The sequence below is a fragment of the Artemia franciscana genome, chromosome 2 (assembly GCF_032884065.1).
Source record: "Artemia franciscana chromosome 2, ASM3288406v1, whole genome shotgun sequence".
Lineage (NCBI taxonomy): Eukaryota > Metazoa > Arthropoda > Branchiopoda > Anostraca > Artemiidae > Artemia > Artemia franciscana.
The window spans coordinates 43,343,179-43,366,533 of record NC_088864.1 but is presented as its reverse complement, the minus strand read 5'-3'; the positions used below and the strand labels follow the sequence as shown (position 1 = coordinate 43,366,533).

The following is a 23,355-nucleotide window of genomic DNA, read 5'->3' as shown; positions in this document are numbered from 1 at the left end:
GTCCCGTATTACCACGCTAAGGTCAAACCTACTGCGCCAACACAGGTAGTTATATAACTGAGCTACTTCGGCTTGAATACATTCGTTTTTGAATATATTTCATGTGATGAAATAATTCAAGCGTCATATGCAGACAGTGAGTGTTTTAAATGGTATATTATTAACCAAATTAATGTGTTTTACAATATACTAAGCATCGTCATAACAAAAATGACGACAACTAATTTCATGACGTCAGTCAACACAGAAATTAAGTTCTGAAATTAAGTCATGAAATTAGTTGCCGTCATTTTTGCTTTGACGGTGACGTCATTCAAGTTATATAAGACATATGTTCACATAGAAATCTATTAATGTTTAAGTTTACAATGACTGATGAAGATGCTCAAAGAGTCTATGCCAAAAAACTTGCTGCTGATAGAGAAAGTCAGAAAAGAAAGCGTGCCGAGGAACTATCAGCAGCAAGTTTTTTGGCATAGACTCTTTGAGCATCTTCATCAGTCATTGTAAACTTAAACATTAATAGATTTCTACGTGAACATATGTCTTATATAACTTGAATGACGTCACCGTCAAAGCAAAAATGACGACAACTAATTTCATGACGTCAGCCGACACAGAAACATGACGTCACCTGACAACTAATTTCATGACGTCAGCCGACACAGAAACATGACGTCACCTGATCCACAGATCCACAGACAGACAGACAACTTATTTTTATATATATAGATATATATATATATATATATATATATATATATATATATATATATATATATATATATATATATATATATATATATATATATATATATATATATATATATATATATGTTTTTAACTACGTAAAACTTGCGAATATACAACATTCTTTGCTGTCCCATTGTCTGTGCATATAAATAGATTGTCAGGTTTACCGACTCTTGAACATGCAACATATAATGGTCCATGGGAAAACAATCCGTATTCAGATCTATACCTCATGATTCTAATGATTGCCCTTGAGCTTTGTTGATGGTGATTGCTAATCGACCATTCCCTGTGTCGCTGTCGTCATTTATTTATCCCCCTGTGCCCCCGGCGTCCCCGTTGTAGTTGTGTCCCTGTGTCCCGGTCGTCATTTATATTCCCTGTGTCCCGGTCGTCGTTTGTGTCCCGGTGTCCCAGTCTGTGATTTCTCTTTGAGTGTCCTGGGCGTCATTTATATTCCTTGTGTCCCGGTGTCCCGGTCTGTATATACATTCGTTTTTGAATTGGTCTTTTTTTAGTTTTTAGTTTTTTACCTTTTTTTAGTTTTTTTAGTTATACCTCATGATTCTAATGATTGCCCTTGAGCTTTGTTGATGGTGATTGCTAATCGAACATTCCCTGTGTCCCCGTCGTCATTTATATATCCCCCTGCCCCCCCCCGGCGTCCCCGTTGTAGTTGTGGCCCTGTGTCCCGGTCGTCATTTATATTCCCTGTGTCCCGGTCGTCATTTGTATCCCTGTGTCCCGGTCTGTATATACATTCGTTTTTGGAATGGTATATGATGAAATAAATTTTTGTATTTTCCCCCTTTTTTTTCTTTTTAGTTTTTTTTATTTTTTTTTGTTTTTCTCCTTTATTTTTCATTTTTTCTCCTTTTTTTTCTTTTTTAGTTTTTTCAGTTTTTTAGCTTTTTTAGTTTTTTTTATTAGTTTTTAGTTTTTTTTCTTTTTAGTTTTTTTGCAGTTTTTACCTTTTTTTAGTTTTTTTAGTTTTTTTTTACTTTTGTCCTGGTCGTCATTTATACTCCCTGTGTCCCGGTCGTCTTTTTTAGTTTTTTTAGTTTTTTTTTACTTGTGTCCTGGTCGTCATTTATACTCCCTGTGTCCCGGTCGTCATTTGTGTCCCGGTGCTTTGTTGATGGTGATTGCTAATCGAACATTCCTTGTGTCCCGGTCGCTTTCTCTTTGAGTGTCCCGGTCGTCATTTATATTCCCTATGTGCCGGTCGTCATTTGTGTCCCGATGTCCCGGTCTGTAATTTCGTCTGTCGAAAACATGACGTCAGTCAACACACAAACATGACGTCACCCGACAGACAAACCCACACATCCACAGACAACTTATTTTTATATATATAGATAGATAGATAGAAGATAGATATAGACAGACGTCATATGCGGACAGTGACGTCACTTGACACACACACACACACAGAGACAAATAAATTTTTAAATATATAGAAGATATATATATATATATATATATATATATATATACTAGCTGTTGGGGTGGCGCTTCGCGCCACCCCAACACCTAGTTGGTGGGGGCGCTTCGCGCCCCCCCCAAGCCCCCCCGCGCGCGTAAGTCGTTACGCGCCATAATAGTTACGCGCCATTGTAGTTGTGTCCCTATGTCCCACCTGTGAATATAGATAGATATATATATATGGTTTTAACTACGTAAAACTTGCGAATATACAACATTCTTTGCTGTCCCATTGTCTTTGCATATAAATAGATTGTCAGGTTTACCGACTCTTGAACATGCAACATATAATGGTCCATGGGAAAACAATCTGTATTCAGATCTATACCTCATGATTCTAATGATTGCCCTTGAGCTTTGTTGATGGTGATTGCTAATCGACCATTCCCTGTCCCGGTGTCCCGGTCGTCATTTACATCCCCCTGTTTCCCCCGGTGTCCCCGTTGTAGTTGTGTCCCTGTGTCCCGGTCGTCATTTATATTCCCTGTGTCCCGGGTCCCGGTCGTCATTTGTATCCCGGTGTCCCGGTCTGTATATACATTCGTTTTTTAGTTTTGTTTTTCTCCTTTATTTTTTTCCTTTTTTTTTCTTTTTTAGCTTATTTAGATTTTTAGATTTTTTAGTTTTTTTATTAGTTTTTAGTTTTTTTTTCTTTTTAGTTTTTTTGTCCCGGTCGTCATTTATATCCCCCTGTTTCCCCCGGTGTCCCCGTTGTAGTTGTGTCCCTGTGTCCCGGTCGTCATTTATATTCCCTGTGTCCCGGTCGTCATTTTAATCGAACATTCCTTTTGTCCTGGTCGCTTTCTCTTTGAGTGTCGTCATTTATTTTTTTCTTTTTTAGCTCTTTTAGTTTTTACCTTTTTTAGTTTTTTTTAGTTTTTAGTTTTTTTAGTTTTTTACCTTTTTTTAGTTTTTTTAGTTTTTTAGCTTTTTTATTTTTTTTATTAGTTTTTAGTTTTTTTGTAGTTTTTGCCTTTTTTTTAGTTTTTTTAGTTTTTTAGCTTTTTTATTAGTTTTTAGTTTTTTTTGCCTTTTTTTAGTTTTTTTAGTTTTTTAGCTTTTTTATTTTTTTTATTAGTTTTTAGTTTTTTTTGTAGTTTTTGCCTTTTTTTAGTTTTTTCAGTTTTGACGTCACCTGATCCAGTTTTTTCAGGTGACGTCACCTGATCCACGATCCACAGATCCACAGACAACTTATTTTTATATATATAGATAGTTTTTTTTTTTTACTTATGTCCTGGTCGTCATTTATACTCCCTGTGTCCCGGTGCTTTGTTGATTGCTAATCGAACATTCCTTTTGTCCTGGTCGCTTTCTCTTTGAGTGTCGTCATTTATTAGTTTTTTCCTTTTTTTTTTTAGTTTTTTATTGGTTTTTACCTTTATTTTAGCTTATTTTTCAGTTTTTTCCTTTTTTTTAGTTTTTTTTTATTTTTTATTTTTTTTAGTTTTTTACCTTTTTTAGTTTTTTTAGTTTTTTTAGTTTTTTAGCTTTTTTACTTTTTTTATTAGTTTTTAGTTTTTTTTTGTAGTTTTTGCCTTTTTTTAGTTTTTTCAGTTTTTTTTTAGTTTTTTATTGGTTTTTACCTTTATAGTTTTTTTAGTTTTTTAGCTTTTTTATTTTTTTTATTAGTTTTTAGTTTTTTTTGTAGTTTTTGCCTTTTTTTAGTTTTTTCAGTTTTGACGTCACCTGATCCAGTTTTTTCAGGTGACGTCACCTGATCCATCCATCCATCCATCCATCCATCCATCCATCCACAGACAACTTATTTTTATATATATAGACTAGCTGTTGGGGTGGCGCTTCGCGCCACCCCAACACCTAGTTGGTGGGGGCGCTTCGCGCCCCCCCCAAGCCCCCCCGCGCGCGTAAGTCGTTACGCGCCATAATAGTTACGCGCCATTGTAGTTGTGTCCCTATGTCCCACCTGTGAATATAGATAGATATATATATATGGTTTTAACTACGTAAAACTTGCGAATATACAACATTCTTTGCTGTCCCATTGTCTTTGCATATAAATAGATTGTCAGGTTTACCGACTCTTGAACATGCAACATATAATGGTCCATGGGAAAACAATCTGTATTCAGATCTATACCTCATGATTCTAATGATTGCCCTTGAGCTTTGTTGATGGTGATTGCTAATCGACCATTCCCTGTCCCGGTGTCCCGGTCGTCATTTACATCCCCCTGTTTCCCCCGGTGTCCCCGTTGTAGTTGTGTCCCTGTGTCCCGGTCGTCATTTATATTCCCTGTGTCCCGGGTCCCGGTCGTCATTTGTATCCCGGTGTCCCGGTCTGTATATACATTCGTTTTTTAGTTTTGTTTTTCTCCTTTATTTTTTTCCTTTTTTTTCTTTTTTAGCTTATTTAGATTTTTAGATTTTTTAGTTTTTTTATTAGTTTTTAGTTTTTTTTTCTTTTTAGTTTTTTTGTCCCGGTCGTCATTTATATCCCCCTGTTTCCCCCGGTGTCCCCGTTGTAGTTGTGTCCCTGTGTCCCGGTCGTCATTTATATTCCCTGTGTCCCGGTCGTCATTTTAATCGAACATTCCTTTTGTCCTGGTCGCTTTCTCTTTGAGTGTCGTCATTTATTTTTTTCTTTTTTAGCTCTTTTAGTTTTTACCTTTTTTAGTTTTTTTTAGTTTTTAGTTTTTTTAGTTTTTTACCTTTTTTTAGTTTTTTTAGTTTTTTAGCTTTTTTATTTTTTTTATTAGTTTTTAGTTTTTTTGTAGTTTTTGCCTTTTTTTTAGTTTTTTTAGTTTTTTAGCTTTTTTATTAGTTTTTAGTTTTTTTTGCCTTTTTTTAGTTTTTTTAGTTTTTTAGCTTTTTTATTTTTTTTATTAGTTTTTAGTTTTTTTTGTAGTTTTTGCCTTTTTTTAGTTTTTTCAGTTTTGACGTCACCTGATCCAGTTTTTTCAGGTGACGTCACCTGATCCACGATCCACAGATCCACAGACAACTTATTTTTATATATATAGATAGTTTTTTTTTTTTACTTATGTCCTGGTCGTCATTTATACTCCCTGTGTCCCGGTGCTTTGTTGATTGCTAATCGAACATTCCTTTTGTCCTGGTCGCTTTCTCTTTGAGTGTCGTCATTTATTAGTTTTTTCCTTTTTTTTTTTAGTTTTTTATTGGTTTTTACCTTTATTTTAGCTTATTTTTCAGTTTTTTCCTTTTTTTTAGTTTTTTTTTATTTTTTATTTTTTTTAGTTTTTTACCTTTTTTAGTTTTTTTAGTTTTTTTAGTTTTTTAGCTTTTTTACTTTTTTTATTAGTTTTTAGTTTTTTTTGTAGTTTTTGCCTTTTTTTAGTTTTTTCAGTTTTTTTTTAGTTTTTTATTGGTTTTTACCTTTATAGTTTTTTTAGTTTTTTAGCTTTTTTATTTTTTTTATTAGTTTTTAGTTTTTTTTGTAGTTTTTGCCTTTTTTTAGTTTTTTCAGTTTTGACGTCACCTGATCCAGTTTTTTCAGGTGACGTCACCTGATCCATCCATCCATCCATCCATCCATCCATCCACAGACAGACAACTTATTTTTATATATATAGATATATATATATATATATATATATATATATATATATATATATATATATATATATATATATATATATATACTAGCTGTTGTATATATACTAGCCTGAGAAAATTTGCCTCATTTTAGAAAATAGGGGAAAACACCCCCTAAAAAATACCCCTAAAAGCTATAGAATCTTAACGAAAATCACACCATCAGATTCAGCGTAACAGAGAACCTTATTCTAAAAATTTCAGGCTCCTATCTACAAAAATGTGGAATTTCGCATTTTTTGTCAGAAGACAAATCACGGAATCGTGTTTATTTGTTTGTTTTTTTCCCCAGGGGTGAACGTGATGTCACGAGAGGGCTCGTTGTAACGGAAATTAAAAGTTCTAGTGCCCTTTTCAAGTGACCCAAAAAATCGGAGGGCACCTAGACCCCCTCCCACGCTCATTTTTTTCCAAAGTCACCGGATCAAAATTCTGAGATCGCCATTTTATTCACCATAGTCGAAAAACTTAATAACGATGTCTTTGGGGACGACTCACTCCCCCGCAGTCCCCGTGCGAGGGGTTGCAAGTTACAAACTTTGACCTGTGTTTACATATAGTAATGGTTACTGGGAAGTGTACGGACGTTTTCAGGGGGATTTTTTTGGTTCGGGGGGGAGTTGAGGTGGGGGGCTACATGGGAGTATCTTCCATGGAAAAACTTCTCATGGGCGAAGAGACTTGCAATAAAGGGGGCGCAGGATTTTCTAGCATTATTTGAAAAAACAATGAAAAAATAAATATGAAAAGTTTTTTTTTCTACTGAAAGTGAGGAGCAGCATTAAAACTTAAAACGAGCAGAAATTATTTCACATATGAGGGGTTTACCTCCTCGTAATACCTCGCTCTTTACGCTAAAGTATTTTTAGTAATTTCAACTATTTATTCTACGGCCTTTGTGATTCAAGGGTCATTCTTATGGAATTGGGACAAAATTTAAGCTTTAGTGTAAAGAGCGAGGTATCGACGAGGGTGAACCCCCTCACATACGCAATAAAAACATACGAATATAGAAGTTCGTTATGTAAGTTAATCCGTAAATTACGTATATTTTTTACTAATGAAAATGCTCGTAAGAAATTAAAAGTTCTAGTTATCTTTTTAAGTAATCAAAAAATTGGAGGGCAACTAGGCTTCCTCCCTCGCTCCTTTTTTCTCAAAATCTTTTAATTAAAACTATGAGAAAGCCATTTAGCCAAAAAGAAAATTAACGTGCAAATTTCGTTTTAATTATTTATGTTCGGAGAGCCAAGATGAAAACATGCATTAATTAAAAAACGTCCAGAAATCAAATAAAAAAAACTAGTTTTTTTTAAATGAAAGTAAGGAGCAACATTAAAACTGAAAACGACCGGAAATTACTCCGTATATGAAAGGGGCTTTTCCTCTTCAACGCCCCGCTCTTTACGCTAAAGTTTTTTACTGTTTTAAGAGGTAGAGTTAAGAGAAAGAGTCAAACTTTAGCGTAAAGAGCGGGGCGTTGAAGAGGAAAAGGCCCTTTCATATACGGAGTAATTTCTATTCGTTTTAAGTTTTAATGTCGCTCCTTACTTTCATATAAAAAAACTTTTTTTTTTATTTATAACTTTTTAAGTTATCTTTATCCCTCTTTAAAATTGTTATATGTGTGATATTGAGATACTGAGAAATGTTGCCAAGAAACCGTACAATTCAATTACAAGCTTTCCAGAAAAGCTCGTCAACCTGGGCTTTAAAAGTAGCGACTTCACAGAAAATGACATTTTGCGGTTGAAAATAAGTGCTTGAGAAAAAGAGCTGTAGTTCACTAGTCAGAGAGTATAGAGTACAAAAATAGAGCAAGAGCAAAACAAATCTTGATAACTAAGGAAAGCCACAAAAGGCTCTGGAGATACTAGAAGCTCTGATGAAGGATGAAAAGCTGTCTGCTGATCTAAAGCTGACAACCCCCTTTCTCGGCAGTGACAAAGTGGTAGAAGACCACACTAGGCCACCTCCTAGAATAGAAAGCTGGTGCAATGAATATGCCTGGAGGAGCCTTAGTAACTGGTCCGGAACAGTTATGTTTGCAAGATAAATATTACTGCCTTATGCGCGTCAAGGCGTGGGAAGACCTACGTAAGCAAGTCTAGCCAAATTATGACCTCGGTGGAAGATAAATCTTTGAATCAGAACCTTCTGGTTGATAGTATTTAGGTAGCAGTTAAGATCCTAATGATTTCCCTGGGCATTGGGCAAACGTTATACTTAGTGGACAGTGTAGTGAACGAGCCGGGGTTTGGAACCCAGCATTAACATGAAGATTCGAATTCGACATCTGGCACACTTGAAATCAATATGAACCGATTTTACTAATTTACCTTTGCTACTCGGTTGCCAGGTTACTCTTGACTTTAAATACCTCAAATAAAGCTTTTGGGGGAAAAAGAAATATCGAACAAGGAAAATAAAAGCTGCTTACAGCATTCTGGATATTATTCTGTGATCAAGACACTTACTGTGTCGTATCAACTCACGAGATTACAGAAATCCTAGAATAACAGATTTCCTTAGTACCATAATGCGTCAATATATTAGTGTATTCATTAATTATTATATTATTATTATACTTATAATTAAACATTTATACACAATAAATAATTAATATTTTATATTTATTTTATATAATATTTTTAATAATTAATATTTAATTAATATTTAATAATTAACGTAAATTTATTAGGTATTACAGTTATTACCAGCACAAATCATTTGGCTTCAACTGTTATTTAAGATTTCTTCAATGTAAGCGTAAATTAATATATGTAAAGTCAATTTTTCTTCGCTCGCTGACGTCGGACTTATGATCACGTCATTTATCCAATTTTCAAGGCCGAGGCAATCCCACCTCTAAGATTAGCTTTTTTGGTAATACTTTTTAAAAATTCATGTATTTTTTTTTTTAACAACATTTAATATTAACATTAATCGAGATAATAGTGACCATTCTCGGGTCAGGTTCAAATATCGACTCTATCCATTTTGACAGATTTTTTAGGCGCGTTTTTTAGTTTTCAGCTGCAATCGCCTAGAGTTCTTTGTTTACTAGGCTGCAGCTATTACTCCACCCATGATACCTTTTTTGCTGACATAGGTCCGAATATTGAAAAACGAACCACATTTTTTAGACCAGGAATTTAGTGATGCCATAGGGTCATACAGATAAGAATACATGAAAAAACCCAACAGTTCATATTTTGTCAAAGTTGCATTTTATTTACCCTTCAATTACTATTAACTTTTAAAAGAGACCCGTAGTTTTTAATTCCAAATCGAACAACCCCAAGCCAAAGTTTCTATGGCCACACATTCTACACAAAACGTCAGGGAAAATCATATCGAAGCCACATTGCTCTCTATGCACTTGATTAAAGTAGTTAAGTGGGGTTCAGAGTTCACATGGCATCCTCTTAGTTCTCATCAAAGGCTAGTCTTTCTTGAGGAGCCTCTAGGGACCTTCTGCAGAATCCTAGGTTTTCGTTAAGCCCAGTTCGAGAAACACTATTCTCGGGAAATATCATTGGAACGACTATGAACTTTACAAGCTATTCGGTATACCACTTAAACAGCAAATCTGGAACTTATCCTCAAAGCATTGATTGCCTAAATCCCACAAACTTTCTGTTCTGATCGCTTATGTGACGGTTTTGATGATCTAATGTTATGGACTTTCCAAAATTTTAGTTGGTTTATGGATGGAGAGACGTGCCACGAGCAACTTTTCTAAATAGTTTCTGAAACTAACTTAGGTTCCCATCCGCTCCACACACGTTGGATTACGCCCAATTACGAAAAGTCAACCAGGATGCTAGCCATTATTCATCACCAACTTCGTTTGGGACCTCACACTACTTTCTGCAAAAAATTCTGATGACAAGGATCTAGGAGCCTTCTCAGCAACCAACCCGCTTCAGCAAATATCAACAAAAGGCAGAACTAGGACATTGTATCCTAATTTCCACAAAGTTTGGTAGAGGCATGATGACCTCTTCTAGCAAGTGATCAAATGATTAGGGCTCCCCTCATTTCTCTTAACAGCAAGATGTTTTGATAACAAAATTTCTGGAACCCCCGTTCCTTTTTCTCTGTCAAGAGCTCGAATCCTGGTCCATAAAAGGCGTAACTAGACACTAGCTCTTGTTTCCGTCATGCATGGCTGATATCTAGCAATGTCTTCAGGTATATTTCCAAATGACAAGAATTTAGAGCCCTTCCCCCTGTCCCGGTACCCTAAAACACCGAACACTAGCTTTTACTTCTAACCATGTTTGATTAAGAGCGAATACCGCTCTCTAGTCGATGTGCTAATGACGGAGATCGTTCTAATTGTATCATCAGCTCTCTCCCACCCCATTATTAGGAAAAATACACTCACCCCGGCGTCACATCACAGCTCATTCTGATTTCTAGTATCAAAGTATCCCACCATTAATCACTAACTATTTTTCTAGGGTATTTTCAGATTTCCAAAAACAATCCAATTAATTCCATTACTGGATTAATGTCTTTTAAAAAGACGCACAGTATTATAATAATCAGATCACATACGGACCTTTTTTGGCCAAAGCCTTTTTCTTTGAACATCCCTCCCCCTTTGAAAAAGGAAATTTTTCAGAATGATTGATATTGGTAATCTAAAGGGGACTTTAATTTTCTATATCTAACTGATTTAAGCAATTCCATCCACTCGAAACGTTCTATTTTTGTAGTTCTGGATTAATTTCTATTTTGGACCGAGATTTGTAGAAATGTGTGTGGTTAGAACAGTTGACCAAACTTGGGACAAAAATTGATTCGAATCTTTGTAAAGAGCAAAAGTAAGTCAGCTATGAGTTAAATTTATCAAGAGGCTAAGTTAAAAAAAAAAACTATGTTTGCAGGTTATTCTTACTTCCAGTTTCAAATGATTACACATTTAATACCACTTAGATTGCTAGCAAGGTAATTTAGAGCTTTAGAAATGCCTTATGACGAAGAAGAAGACGGCAACGACGATACTATTACTGATGATGAGGAGGAAGAGCAGGACGAAATTTCAATAGTGAAAAATATTTTCAAAATCCTATCATGGATTACGTCACTAATTTACTTTGTTGCCTCATTGGCTGCTTCATTATTTTGTGTCGTTCTGGTTTTTGACCCTAAATCTGTGTATGCCTTTGAAACTCCCAAAGTAATTGCAGTCCCTTTTCTTGTATTAGCTTCTATCCTCTGCTTGGTCAGTCTTGTGGGATTGTTTTGCCTAAGAACAGAAAGGAGATTGATTATCATGACGGTAATTGTTTTTTCCTGTCTTCCTCTAGCTGTGTCAATATCTGTATTGACTTTGACTGAAGAAAAGCTGAATTTTTACACTGAGCCCGTGTTCACTTCTTTAATAAGCAGCCACTATCCCCTTAATAACAATACGATGGATACATTGAATTATGTCCACCAGCACTTACATTGTTGTGGATTGTCAGGGCTAGAGGGCAAAACAGAGGATTTCACAATTTATAATGCGTATTTTGATGCTGTGTCATCAGAGCAACGATGGAATTATTTTCATAAAGCTGATCCTAAACGATTCCCACTAATAATGAAGGGGATTAAGGTCCCACTATCGTGCTGTATCGCAATGAATATGAATAGCACAGACCTTTGTATCCAAAACGCGAATGCCAAAAATGCTTACACAGAAGGTTGTACTACTGTACTAGCCAAATTATTTCAAGCTAAAAAGCCACGAATTAAGAGTATAGCTGGGGGAATTGCTGCGTTTTTGTCGGTTCATATATTATCTCTATTAGTATTAGAATGGATGGCAGAGCCCGAATCCTTCGAGAACGAGCCACAGTCAAAATTGCAAAAAATTTTCGGATGGATCGGTTATTTTACGCTTTCCTGTCTATGCTGTACGTGGTTGAGAGAGTCACATACAAAACAAAGCATAGACCAGGCAGATGCCAATGACCAGGCAGATGCCAAAGTATGATGTTAAGAAGAACTCAGCAGGTATAGCGGTTTTGAAATGCTACTTGATGACAAATCTTTAGACAGTTAAATTGGTTTGCCAAGAAGTTACCTTTCCTTTGCGAAAATCAGCTCATCACTTTCCAGTATACGCTCTTGAAACACTGGAAGAAAACTACGTTTGTCTAGCCCATCTCCCCCGCTATTTTTTTGTAATCAAGGCTGCGCCCTTAGGGACAACCTAGCAAAGAACCAACCTTTGCCCATAGTAACCAAGAATTTAAAAACGCATTTGTATTTAACTATCAAGTTAAAATCACCATTTGAAGTGGAACCAGAAATGGAAACTATTATTTTGATTAACTTTAAAGATTAAACTCGGTTAGGAAAACAAATTTGTGGGAATTTTGAAAAATAGCCTGACACCTAAGGCCGTGTTAGGGGAGGGGTAAGGGGGTTGACTCCCCCCCCTCTGAAATGTCTGCCTGACTCATAAAACATAATAAAATACGTAAAATCATATTTTTGATGACCCATTGGATAAGGCCTTGCTGACATCCCCAAGGAATGATGTTGAATTGGAATGAAAATTGTACTATTAAAATCTTCATAGCCCAACCCCCTTTTAGGATGATTGGACCTTCATATTGAGCAACAAGATAAATCACTTTTTCAGATGGGACGCACAGTGACTGTCCTTTTTTCATTGCCGTTAGTGGAGGGCTGAATGATAATTACACATTATTGTACGTACTTTTTGTAAAAAACAAAATATAGTATACGAAATAAAATGCAAATTTAGACAAAAGCTACATCTTCATTTACAATATGAAAATACAATATGACAAGCATCTTTCGATAAGATGATGTAACCCGCCAATCTCCTGAAAAATTCTTTCTTCGGGGCAGGATATCATACTTGAGTTACTCAGCTGTCTGATTCCGCTTGGCTCTTCTTTAGTATTCAAACTAAGAAAAAGCCGAAGGATTTTTTTTTCTGCGTATGATATATCTCTCGGAAAAAAAAAGAAACAAATTATAAGATAAAAATCTTTTCCGCTTTATTAAGTAATATTTATTAAGCGATGTGTCGTCCATGTTTTTCTCGTACCCACATTTTAAGAAAATAGGTGGTAGTAAAATGCGGGGGGTTCATTCGATTGGAAATTGAAAGCACTCTTCCAACAAACAGCATATTGTTAGGAAAGAAAAGTAGAATTAATAAAGGAAGCAGTTCTTTCTCTTTTCTGATTAAATAAAAAAAAAACTCATTTTTTTTTAACTGAAAGTGAGAAGCGACATTAAAACTTAAAACGAACTGAAATTACTCCGTGTATGAAAGGGGCTGTTCCCTTCTCAACGCCCCGCTCTTTACGCTAAAGTTTGACTCTTTCTCTCAATTCTACTTTATTAAACAGTAAAAAACTTTAGCGTAAAGAACAGGGCGTGAGAAGGGAACGGCCCCTTTCATACACGGAGTAATTTCTGTTCGTTAGAAGTTTTAATGTCGCTCCTTACTTTCAGTTAAAAAAAAACTAGTTTTATTATTTAATTTCTGAACGTTTTTGAATTAATGCATGTTTGATTTTGGCTCTCCGTAGGCTACATAAATTATTGAAATGAAATTTGCATATTAATTCTTTTTTGGCTAAATGGCCTTCTCTTAGTTTTGATCAGACGATTTTGAGAAATAAGGAGTGGGGAAGGAGACTTAGTTGCCCTCCAATTTTTTGGTTACTTGAAAAGGCAACTAGAACTTTTAATTTTTAACGAACGTTTTTATTAGTAAAAAATATACGTAACTTAAGAATTAACTTACGTAACCAACTTTTATATTCTTATATTTTTTATTATGTATATGAGGGGGTTTGTCCCCTCGTTAATACCTCGCTCTTTACACTAAATCTTAAGTTTTGTCCCAATTCTTTAAGAATGACCCCTGAATCAGAAAGGCCGTGAATAAATAGTTGAAATTACTAAAAATACTTTAGCATAAAGAGCGAGGTATTTAGGAGAAGAAGAACCCCTCATATGCGTAATAATCTCTGTTCGTTTAAGTTTTAATGCTACTCCTTACTTTCAATTGAAGAAAGTTTTTCATGTTTATTTTTCCATTGTTTTTTTATAATAATGCTAGAAAATTCTGCGCCCTTTTCATTGAATTTCTCTTCCCTCATGACATATTCCTCCAAGGAAATATCCTCCCATATAGCCCCCTCCCCTCAATCCCACCCCAAACCAAGAAATCCTCCTGCAAACGTCTGTACACCTCCCAATAGCCATTACTGTATGTAAACACTGATCAAAGTTCGTAGCTTGCAGCCCCTCCCCCAGGGACTGTGGGGAAGTAAGTCATCCCCAAAGACATAGCCATTATGGTTTTCGACTATGCGGAACAAAATGGCTATCTCAAAATTTTGATGCATTGACTTTGGGAAAAAATGAGCGTGGGAGGGGGCCTAGGTGCCCTCCAATTTTTTTGGTCGCTTAAAAAGGGCACTAGAACTTTTCATTTCCGTTAGAATGAGCCCTCTTGCGAAACTCTAGGACCACTTGCTCGATACGATTACCCCTGGGGAAAAGAAAAAAAACACAAAAAACAAACAAATAAACACGCACCCATGATCTGTTTTCTGGCAAAAAATACGAAATTCCACATTTATGTAGATAGGAGCTTGGAATTTTTGCTATAGGGTTCTCTGATACTCTGACTGCGATGGTGTGATTTTCGTTAAGATTCTATGACTTTTAGGGGGTGTTTCCCCCTATTTCCCAAAATAAGGCAAATTTTCTCAGGCTCGTAACTTTTGATGAGAAAGACAAAATTTGATGAAACTTATATATTTAAAATCAGCATGAAAATCCGATTCTTTTGATGTATCTTTTAACATCTAAGTTCCGTAAATTGGTATCGAAAAGGGAATTAGAACTTTTAATTTCCGTTCAATTGAGCCCTCTCCTGATGCGCTAGGACTATTGGTTCGATACGATCACCGCTGAAAAAAAAAACGAGTAAACACGCATTGTGATCTTTCTTCTGGCCAAAAATACAAAATTTCACATTTATACAGATAGCTGGAAACCTCTACAGTAGCGTTCTCTAATACATTGAATCTGATGGTGTGATATTATTGTGTGAATCCATGACTTTTAGGGGGTGTTTTTCCCCTTTTTCAAAAATCAGGAAAATTTTCTCAGGCTCGTAGCCTCTTATGGGTAACGCTAAGCTTAATGAATCTTATGTATACTGTAATCAGCATAATAAGCCAATTCTTTTGATACATCTATTGGTATCTAAATTCCGTTTTTTAGAGGTTCGTTTACTATTGAGCCGGGTCGCTCCTTACTACAGCTCGTTACCACGAACTGTCTGATTCTTGTGCAACATTTATGGAATCAGTAACTTGGGTACCAAAGACACAAGTTTAGCGAGAAGTGTTAGTAACATGTTGTCATAGGAGCTCACTTTTGACGTGGGAGGGGGGTTATGAAGAGGGGATTTGAAGATAGCAAAATCTGAAAAATGCATAGAAAATTCCTTACTTACTTAGACTTAAGTTCTCCTACAGTAGCTGGTAAATGAACTAGCGACAACGGCACCTCTACACGACGACCTCTGCAGAGTTTTCAGCTACAGGTCTTCCACATAGCATAAAACAAGGAATCTAATGGTACTACTTTTGTCTGTTTAGTATATTTCGTTTAAAAGAAGCCAACCACTGAATATTTACCAAAATAAATACATTGGAAGGTAATTGAGCGTCAAGTCCAAGTCAATTAATCATGGTTGCAGCATCTGCTGCAGCCTAGTAATTCCACGTGAAGATCTTTCAACTTCAAACACCATAAGCAATTTACGGTAATGAATTGCTTTGTGGAAAGTGAAACTGTCACCAATTTTTTTTACCAGATCAAAAACAAGGAAAACGATTGACGACGTAATTCAGAATTAGTAAAGGGAAGCACAAATTTAAAGTAGTTTTTTTAAATCCTATTTTCATTTATAATCATCCATATGCTCACCTGTCTTTCTGCTTGTTCGTACACTGAGAAATAGTTAAATAAATCAATCAAGGAACGATAAATTTTGTGCAATAATCTTGCAGCCACGAGAATGGTTTCTGACTATGAAATAATATGAAAAAAAACTTCGTTTTCTTAAAGAGTTAAAGAGGCTGCGTCCCAAAGTCGAACCTTAAAACGTACAGGAATTAGAAGAGGCAGTTGGGGGGCTGCCGCCCCCCAAACCCCCAGCTTTGAAAGACTCTTTTGTACAGGTTTTTTTTTTGGGGGGGGGGGACTTCATTGTTACTAATTACTAGTTTCGGCGCAATGGTTCTCCTGTCCTCTTGTGTTTAACATTTTTCGAAGTTATTCCATTATTCATTCATTTCAATTTTTTGTTAATTAAAAGAGGGCCTTTCCGAAGCCAAGAGCTGGGGGTTAGCAAAAAAACAAAAAACCTGTACAAAAGAGTCTTTAAAAGCTGGGGGTTTGGGGGGCGGCAGCCCCCCAACTGCCTCTTCTAATTCCTGTACGTTTTAAGGTTCGACTTTGGGACGCAGCCTCTTTAACTCTTTAAGAAAACGAAGTTTTTTTCATATTATTTCTGTACGTTTTTCTACAATTAGGACTATAAGAAGACTATTAGGAGAGGCAAACCCCCCGCTTTTAAAGACTCTTTTGTACAGGTTTAATTTTTTTTCATATTAATTCTGTACGTTTTTCTACAATCCATGGTGGATGTAATTTAATAATTCCTGTACTCCTCGTACAGGAATTAGGAGAGGAACCCCCCCCCGCTTTTAAATCATTGTATAAAATAGAAAAAAAAATAGATAGAATGACCGAAATGTTTCTTTTGCTCATAAGAAGCTAATATTCTGTTATCTCTCAAATGATAAGCTGTCCAGGTGTTATCAAAATTTTTTTGATGTTGTGAAAAAAAACCGCCCGTAAGGGACTTGAACCCTTGACCCGAGGATTAAAAGTCTCACGCTCTACCAACTGAGCTAATAATTTGCATTTGTATAAGTATAACTTCTCAATAGCTTTTGAAATTTAACATGGGCTCTTATGGAGAGAAATCCGTTAATTAAATAGCTAATGGGTGGTTTCTGGAAAACAGGGAAGGAGTTATCGGATCGAGCTGAAATTTCGCGGATAAGCTCCTGGGCCGTAGGGGACCTTAACTTGTGAATTTCAGCCCGATCGGACAACGTTAAAAGGGGTGGGGGGGGGGGGGGGGTAGAGGGTCGAAACTTTCGGGGGGTTAAGATTTTCCTACGAAACTTTCATGGGCACTTACTCGGAGAATTCCGCATCGAATGAGTCTTCGTACACCCAGATCCGATGTCGGATGTGACCTGTAGGCGTCTAGGAAAAAAAAAGTAAATGAATTTTAAGTGGCTATGCGTGGTTTCTGGAAAACAGGGAAGGAGTTATCGGATCAAGCTGAAATTTCGCGGATAAGCTCCTGGGCCCTAGGGGACCTTAACTTGTGAATTTCAGCCCGATCGGACAACGTTAAAGGGGGGCTTGGGTTGACAGGTCGAAACTTTCGGCCAGATTTTCCCCATGAAGAAAAAGTTGGAGGGGGATGAAATTTTGCAGGTTTCTTAGTTGGAGCTCGGGCTACGAAATGCATCCCTCCCCATCCGTCTGCGACCACTGGAACCGAAGATCGCTTAACATTGTCGTGTGTCGCCTCTTTATAGAGGCACGAGTGTGCCTCCTTGATCTCCAAGACACATTTGTAAGGGTTAAAGACCTGAGCTGCTTACCAAAGTAGGGAGAGTGAGGCGAGAAAAGTACAAAGGCCGAAGACCCAAATACTGTTCGAATCAGGTGCCATTTGCGGACGTACATTTGCGAGGGTACTTCAGACCATAATGAGTGAGAGGAGGCTATTTCACGAGAAAAAGGCCCGCTTCACATGTTTTTGTAGCCTCCATTCACACACTTCACTCCTTAGGGCTGACAGTTCGGGGCTTAGGTCCACGCATGATGTATATATATGTGACGTCATTCTGCGTCGATTCCTTATGTTTTCTTTGATTTTCTTTCAGTAAAATTGCTTTGAGTTTCTATAGTCTATAGCGATATTAATGGCCTTAAAATTACTCCGCAAAAACTTTTCGTTTCTAAACTGATTAGTTTAGCTTATTCTCGGTGTACACACAAAAACCTACACTGAATTTTATATTATACATTGAGATTGACTTTTTAAATTCATTATTCGCAGTACTAAACGACCTAGAATCCTAGGTCCTGGATCTTTAACACAAGATTGCATCTTACAAAGGATCGCGGTCATTCCCCAGTTGTTACATTCGCTAGGACTGGAATCAAATTTGTATGAAATGAGCCCTTCTGATTAGAGATTCTTACCTAAAAGCTTCTTCGAAGGGCAACCGTAAATGTTTCATAACAAAAGCAACAGCAACAGTTGGTGACCGGGATATCCCAGCAAGACAATGCACAAGAACACAACCATTTGCTTCACGAGACTTATCTAGAATCATTAGACGTATTAAGTTAACTTGACCATGTATTATTAGTTAAGAGCTAAATTAGTAGAATTTTCTTATCTCGTCCATTACAAACTTTTTATAGTTTGTTTGGCCAAATTATTTAGAATTGATGGGGGGGTCTTGCCATAACTTGAAGACCTTAGATAAGATATTCGAATAAACGACAGAAAACTAAAAGTCCGTGCCTACTTTCTCCAAAATCTTAGAGAAACCATTTAATTTCCCCGTTTTGTGCGAAGATAGAGCTATTTAGATTTAATGACACTTGCATCAGTAGAAAGTGCAAATTTTGTCTTTCCGATCAAATGAAGAAAAATATTCTTTTATACGGGAAAAGGCAGTTCCTAAAAATATTCTAGCTTGCCTGCATTGAAAATGTTAATTATCAACTCAAAGGAAGCATCGTTTGATTAATTTGGCAGCAATGGTGCAACCAACTTTGATTGAAAAACTTGCCAACACAGTGGACGCATTATTTATGCTGTATGTTCATTGAAAAGACAGCGTTTCGCTAAACAACTAGTAAGAGATTGCATTTTCTTTTTAATTTTTTTTTTCTACCCTTCCGTTAGCTTTTCGAACTGTTGACACATTAAGATCTCCTGTCAATTTTTACCAAAATTGCTTTGGGAGATCCCTAAGGCGCCGGAAAATTCACTAATAAGGCAGTCTTAATATGTCTTTGAGACGGTCAACTGACGTTAAGACTCACAAAATAATTTTTGAGGTATCGAATGGCCTTAACAACAGAAGAATTCTTCATCGATTAATTAAATAATGCATTTAAGTAATAAATTTAAGAGATGTAATCAATCGATGTCTCAATACAGCTGATTTAGCATCTTTAATTACGTTGCCTTCTATTTTAAATAATGCAACCTTCAAGCCAGCTTCTTTATTATGTCTAACTAAATAACAAACATTAAAAAATTAAAAAGCGAAAAACATAGCTAAATTCAATAAAAAATCTGTGAACAGATTCATTTTACTATCAAATCTTAAAATGATGTATGCTAGCAGTAAATCCTGAATTATAACGTATTTCACCAATTTGCTTAATAAGATGAATCTTGTGTGTATTTTATTGATAAAAAGAAAAAAAGTTAGTTAAATTTTAGCTTGAAGAGCGTAGGATTGAGGAGGGCCACAGTTTCCTCATGTTTGCTAATTTTTTTTTTCTATTAGTATTAAGTTTTAACGCCTCTCTATACTTTTTTGTGATTAAAACTTTTGTTGACCTAAGAAATGCGTTTATTTTCAAGCCTTTAATCGAATGGCATTTCAAACATTTTATTGGTTCTGTGATAGGTTCACCTAATTTTCTCCAAAAGTATGGGCTAGCACGTAAAACGACGGAGAACAGTCATCTACACGGACACAATATTTTTTTGCTCCGTAAAACAGGCACTAGAAACTCGAAAAGTTTATTTAAAGATCAGACTTGATTCGGTACAATCCCCCCTGATGAATTACATCCGTTAAAAACGAGTCTGTGTGAATGGAGAAGGAGGTTGAATGTTAGAAATGAAATTCTGGGTCCTAATTTTAGTGAGTCATCGGGTCAGTATTATTCTTAAAGGACATTCATCCCCGTCACTCTGTAGGAAAAACATGCAAACGTAACATTCCGTTTCGCACTCACTTTATGTTTTGTAATAAGAGAGTAGCTACTATCCCCTCAGAACCCAGCAACTATACAACATTATCCACAAGACAGTCAACTTCCAAATGGGTATTTGCTAAATTATTTTTCATATTTTCAGCAAAAGATGTTCGTAATAATATTAGTTCAAATAATCTCTAACATAAGAATAAGTAGTAAAATTTAAAAATACACACATCCAGTAGCGTCAATTTAGTGGCTACATAATAAATAATTAATCTATTACCCACTTTCGAAAGGAAAAAAAAAATACATGCAAAATATAAGAAAGCTAAACAAAGCACAAAGGACTAAACACATAACAAGAAAAGAAGAACTTGAACCCCTAAGGAGTAGTTGAAAATTTAGATATACAAATTTAGGTTTTTGGGTTCTATCGATCCTCCTTGAACAATCCTTGATATCCCTCTATGAGCTACCTGTGGGCATATCCAGCTAATAACAATGCAACTATTATTAATAAATAATTTAATTACATAATTCAGATTGAATCACGCAAATAAACAAAACTTTCAACTAATATCATTCATTATCAGCATATAATAATGTCATTTAAGCATAGCCAAACACAGAAATAAAATACTGAATTTTGGGTATTGACTAATACAAAAGATTCCATTCAGAACCATTAGATTTCGCTTGTTAAACTTAAACTTTAGTTGGGCCCAATTAATGCAAACTTTCAGTGCAAATTCTTAAAATGGTTACGAAGGACCATGCGCTAGCTACCTTTAGAAATTGAAGTTTGTCTACTTGTTACGGTATTCGTCACTGGTTGCAGCAAATACAGCCGACTATAAAGCCATTATACCCCACAAGAGTTCAAACGGAAAAATTTAGATAACGGAAAAGCATATAGCAAGAGTATTGACGGTTCTACTCTGATTGAAAATTTAGCGGCTATTCCCCTAGACACGGAGCTTAGGGTACTTTAACACATTTTTTGTTTTGTTTTTTAAGCTGTTTTTTTCTGCCTTAACAAGCCGCAATCATGTCTGAATACAGTTTCCCAAACATCTTCGTTTGGAGAAACTTTTTTTTCAACAAGTGCGTTTACACAAGGAGCTTAATACATAAAAAACGGAGCTTAACACATAATAAACAGATAATAAACATTATTTAGTTACTATTACAGTAATTGATAAATAGATGAGATATGAGCTTTAGATGTGACAGAAACACTGCGACATTACAGTTTCATTTAAGTTCAAAGAGACTGCTCAAAGTAGTGAATACAGTGTTTTATATTTATTGAGGAGATTATTAGAAACAACGGTTTTAAGATGAAAATTCTGTCCCATATCATCTAACTATTCATTACTAACTATAAATACTCATAACTCACTACAAATAACTATTTATTGCGTTCAGAATTGAATAGTTGTCGGGCTGTTCCTATACGATTTTTCAACCTGAAGTTCGAAACGAAGAAACGAATTGATACAAGTGATGCAACAAGGAGTTGGTATACGAGCTCTGCTCCCCGCCAACGGAAAAATATATAAATTTCTGTAATTTATTGCTATTATAATAAAGAATCTTAAAATTTGAGTTGTTCCTTGAAGTAGAGACAAGAATGTTTAGGGTACCATAAAATGTTGTTTTGCCCTAAAAGCTCTTCAGAAAATCTGCTGTGATGTATTTATTACTATTATTAGCGCTCTGATCATGTACATAATCTTATTTTATTGAGTGAAAAGTACTCACAAATACTAATAAAATTGTATGTTTGCAAAACATTAGCGTTGTCATTCGAAACCTTGAGGAATTGAGGTCAAACTACTCTGCCGTAACAAATAGGCATAAAAAAACAAATTTAAATTCTGATTTTTGATTCAAGATAGATTTAATACATTTAAAGTTGAAAGGATGGCCCATGGTGTCATACTATGAAGGACAACCAATCTTTTTTCCACTCTCTCGTACATACTGAAATTTAATTCGCATGTATTGTTATTATTGAATCACGGGCTTTATGATAGTTCATAGAGGCCTTAGGGGTTAAGCTTTGAATTTTGTGTGAAAACCTTCCTCATTTTTGTTTTAGGGATACAACGTTATAAACTGAGTCCTAAACTATGACCTTGCTAATACTTTCAAGGTTCCCGCAACTTCTATCAATTTTTCTTCCGTGTCTGAAAGAACTACAAAAAAAAGACTAGACAAAAAAAAAGAAAATTAAAAGAGCCGAAGTGGGAAGTTCACTACCATCTATAAGAAAAATTTGAAAAATATGACTGACATTCACCGTGCGCTAGCCATTACAAAAAGGGGAATTAATTATGGGCATCACCGCCTCGGAATCTATTACGGACGTAGTAAAACTAAACGGGTAACTTACCAATAAATTGAATAGCTTTTTTGAAGTGTGGCAATAATTTTTCGCCGTAGCTATCTTGTACAGAAAGTCGAAGAAAATGTCCGTCACTGATGAAGTCGGGCTTCGGACAATTGGTACTAACATTCATATGATATGTAATAGAATGATCCTGTAAGAGAAGAATAGAAGATTTAACCTGATGGCTGCATAGAAAACGAAGAAATGGAAATAATAAAAAGGCATATGCTACGGCCAGATATTCTCACGATTCTTATCAAAATGGCCAAATAGTTGCTTCCGATGCTTTTTAGGCTTATTTTTTTAACAGCAGGGAAGGCAAAAGTAAGCCTAAGGAAGGAAGGGGGAGAGAGGTAGAGATAGAATAAGAGAGAGGGGAGGAGAGTCGTATGCAGAGTTGCACGAGTTTCAAAAAATTTTACACGGAATAGCTAAAAATATGTCTGGATTCCTGATTTAGTTTATAAAAAAATACGTCCCATAAGATTGTCTAAAAGCTCTAGGTCCTGATTGGGACACCCTGCTGAAGGGAGTCTGAAGGGAGTCTAAAGGGAGAAACCCTGCTGAAGGGAGTCTGAAGGGAGTCTAAAGGGAGAAACCCTGCTGAAGGGAGTCTGAAGGGAGTCTAAAGGGAGAAACCCTGCTGAAGGGAGTCTGAAGGGAGTCTAAAGGGAGAAACCCTGCTGAAGGGAGTCTGAAGGGAGTCTAAAGGGAGAAACCCTGCTGAAGGGAATCTAAAGGGAGAAACCCTGCTGAAGGGAATCTAAAGGGAGAAACCCTTCTGAAGGGAGTCTAAAACTTTATCGTTAAATCAATGCATTGCTCACCCAGTACATTATCGAGCTACGATATAAGATTATATGAAAAATAAATTAGTAGTTCATATTATCAGAAATAATGAAAAGATGATACAAAATAAGTAAAAGAATTTCTTTTGTTTCAAGAAACGTCACGATCTGTCACCGGGTGCACACACCTTGCATAAAACAAATTCTGATAAAATTTAGAACCTGAAATCGATTCTTTAAGCTGCATCG

General features: G+C 35.8%; 1 protein-coding gene across 6 annotated transcripts in view; it reads right to left on the bottom strand.

The window, feature by feature from the left end:
* LOC136042154 (dual specificity protein phosphatase 16-like) overlaps positions 1 to 23,355 on the bottom strand; it is a 105,543-nt gene that overhangs the window by 27,233 nt on the left and 54,955 nt on the right. For all 6 annotated transcript variants that reach the window (XM_065727075.1, XM_065727105.1, XM_065727113.1 and 3 more), the window contains exons 6-7: positions 22,322 to 22,469; positions 18,175 to 18,298 (exon numbers count right to left, since the gene is read on the bottom strand). In XM_065727075.1, coding sequence (XP_065583147.1) covers positions 18,175 to 18,298; positions 22,322 to 22,469 — 272 coding nt within the window. The remainder of the gene's footprint in view (positions 1 to 18,174; positions 18,299 to 22,321; positions 22,470 to 23,355) is intronic.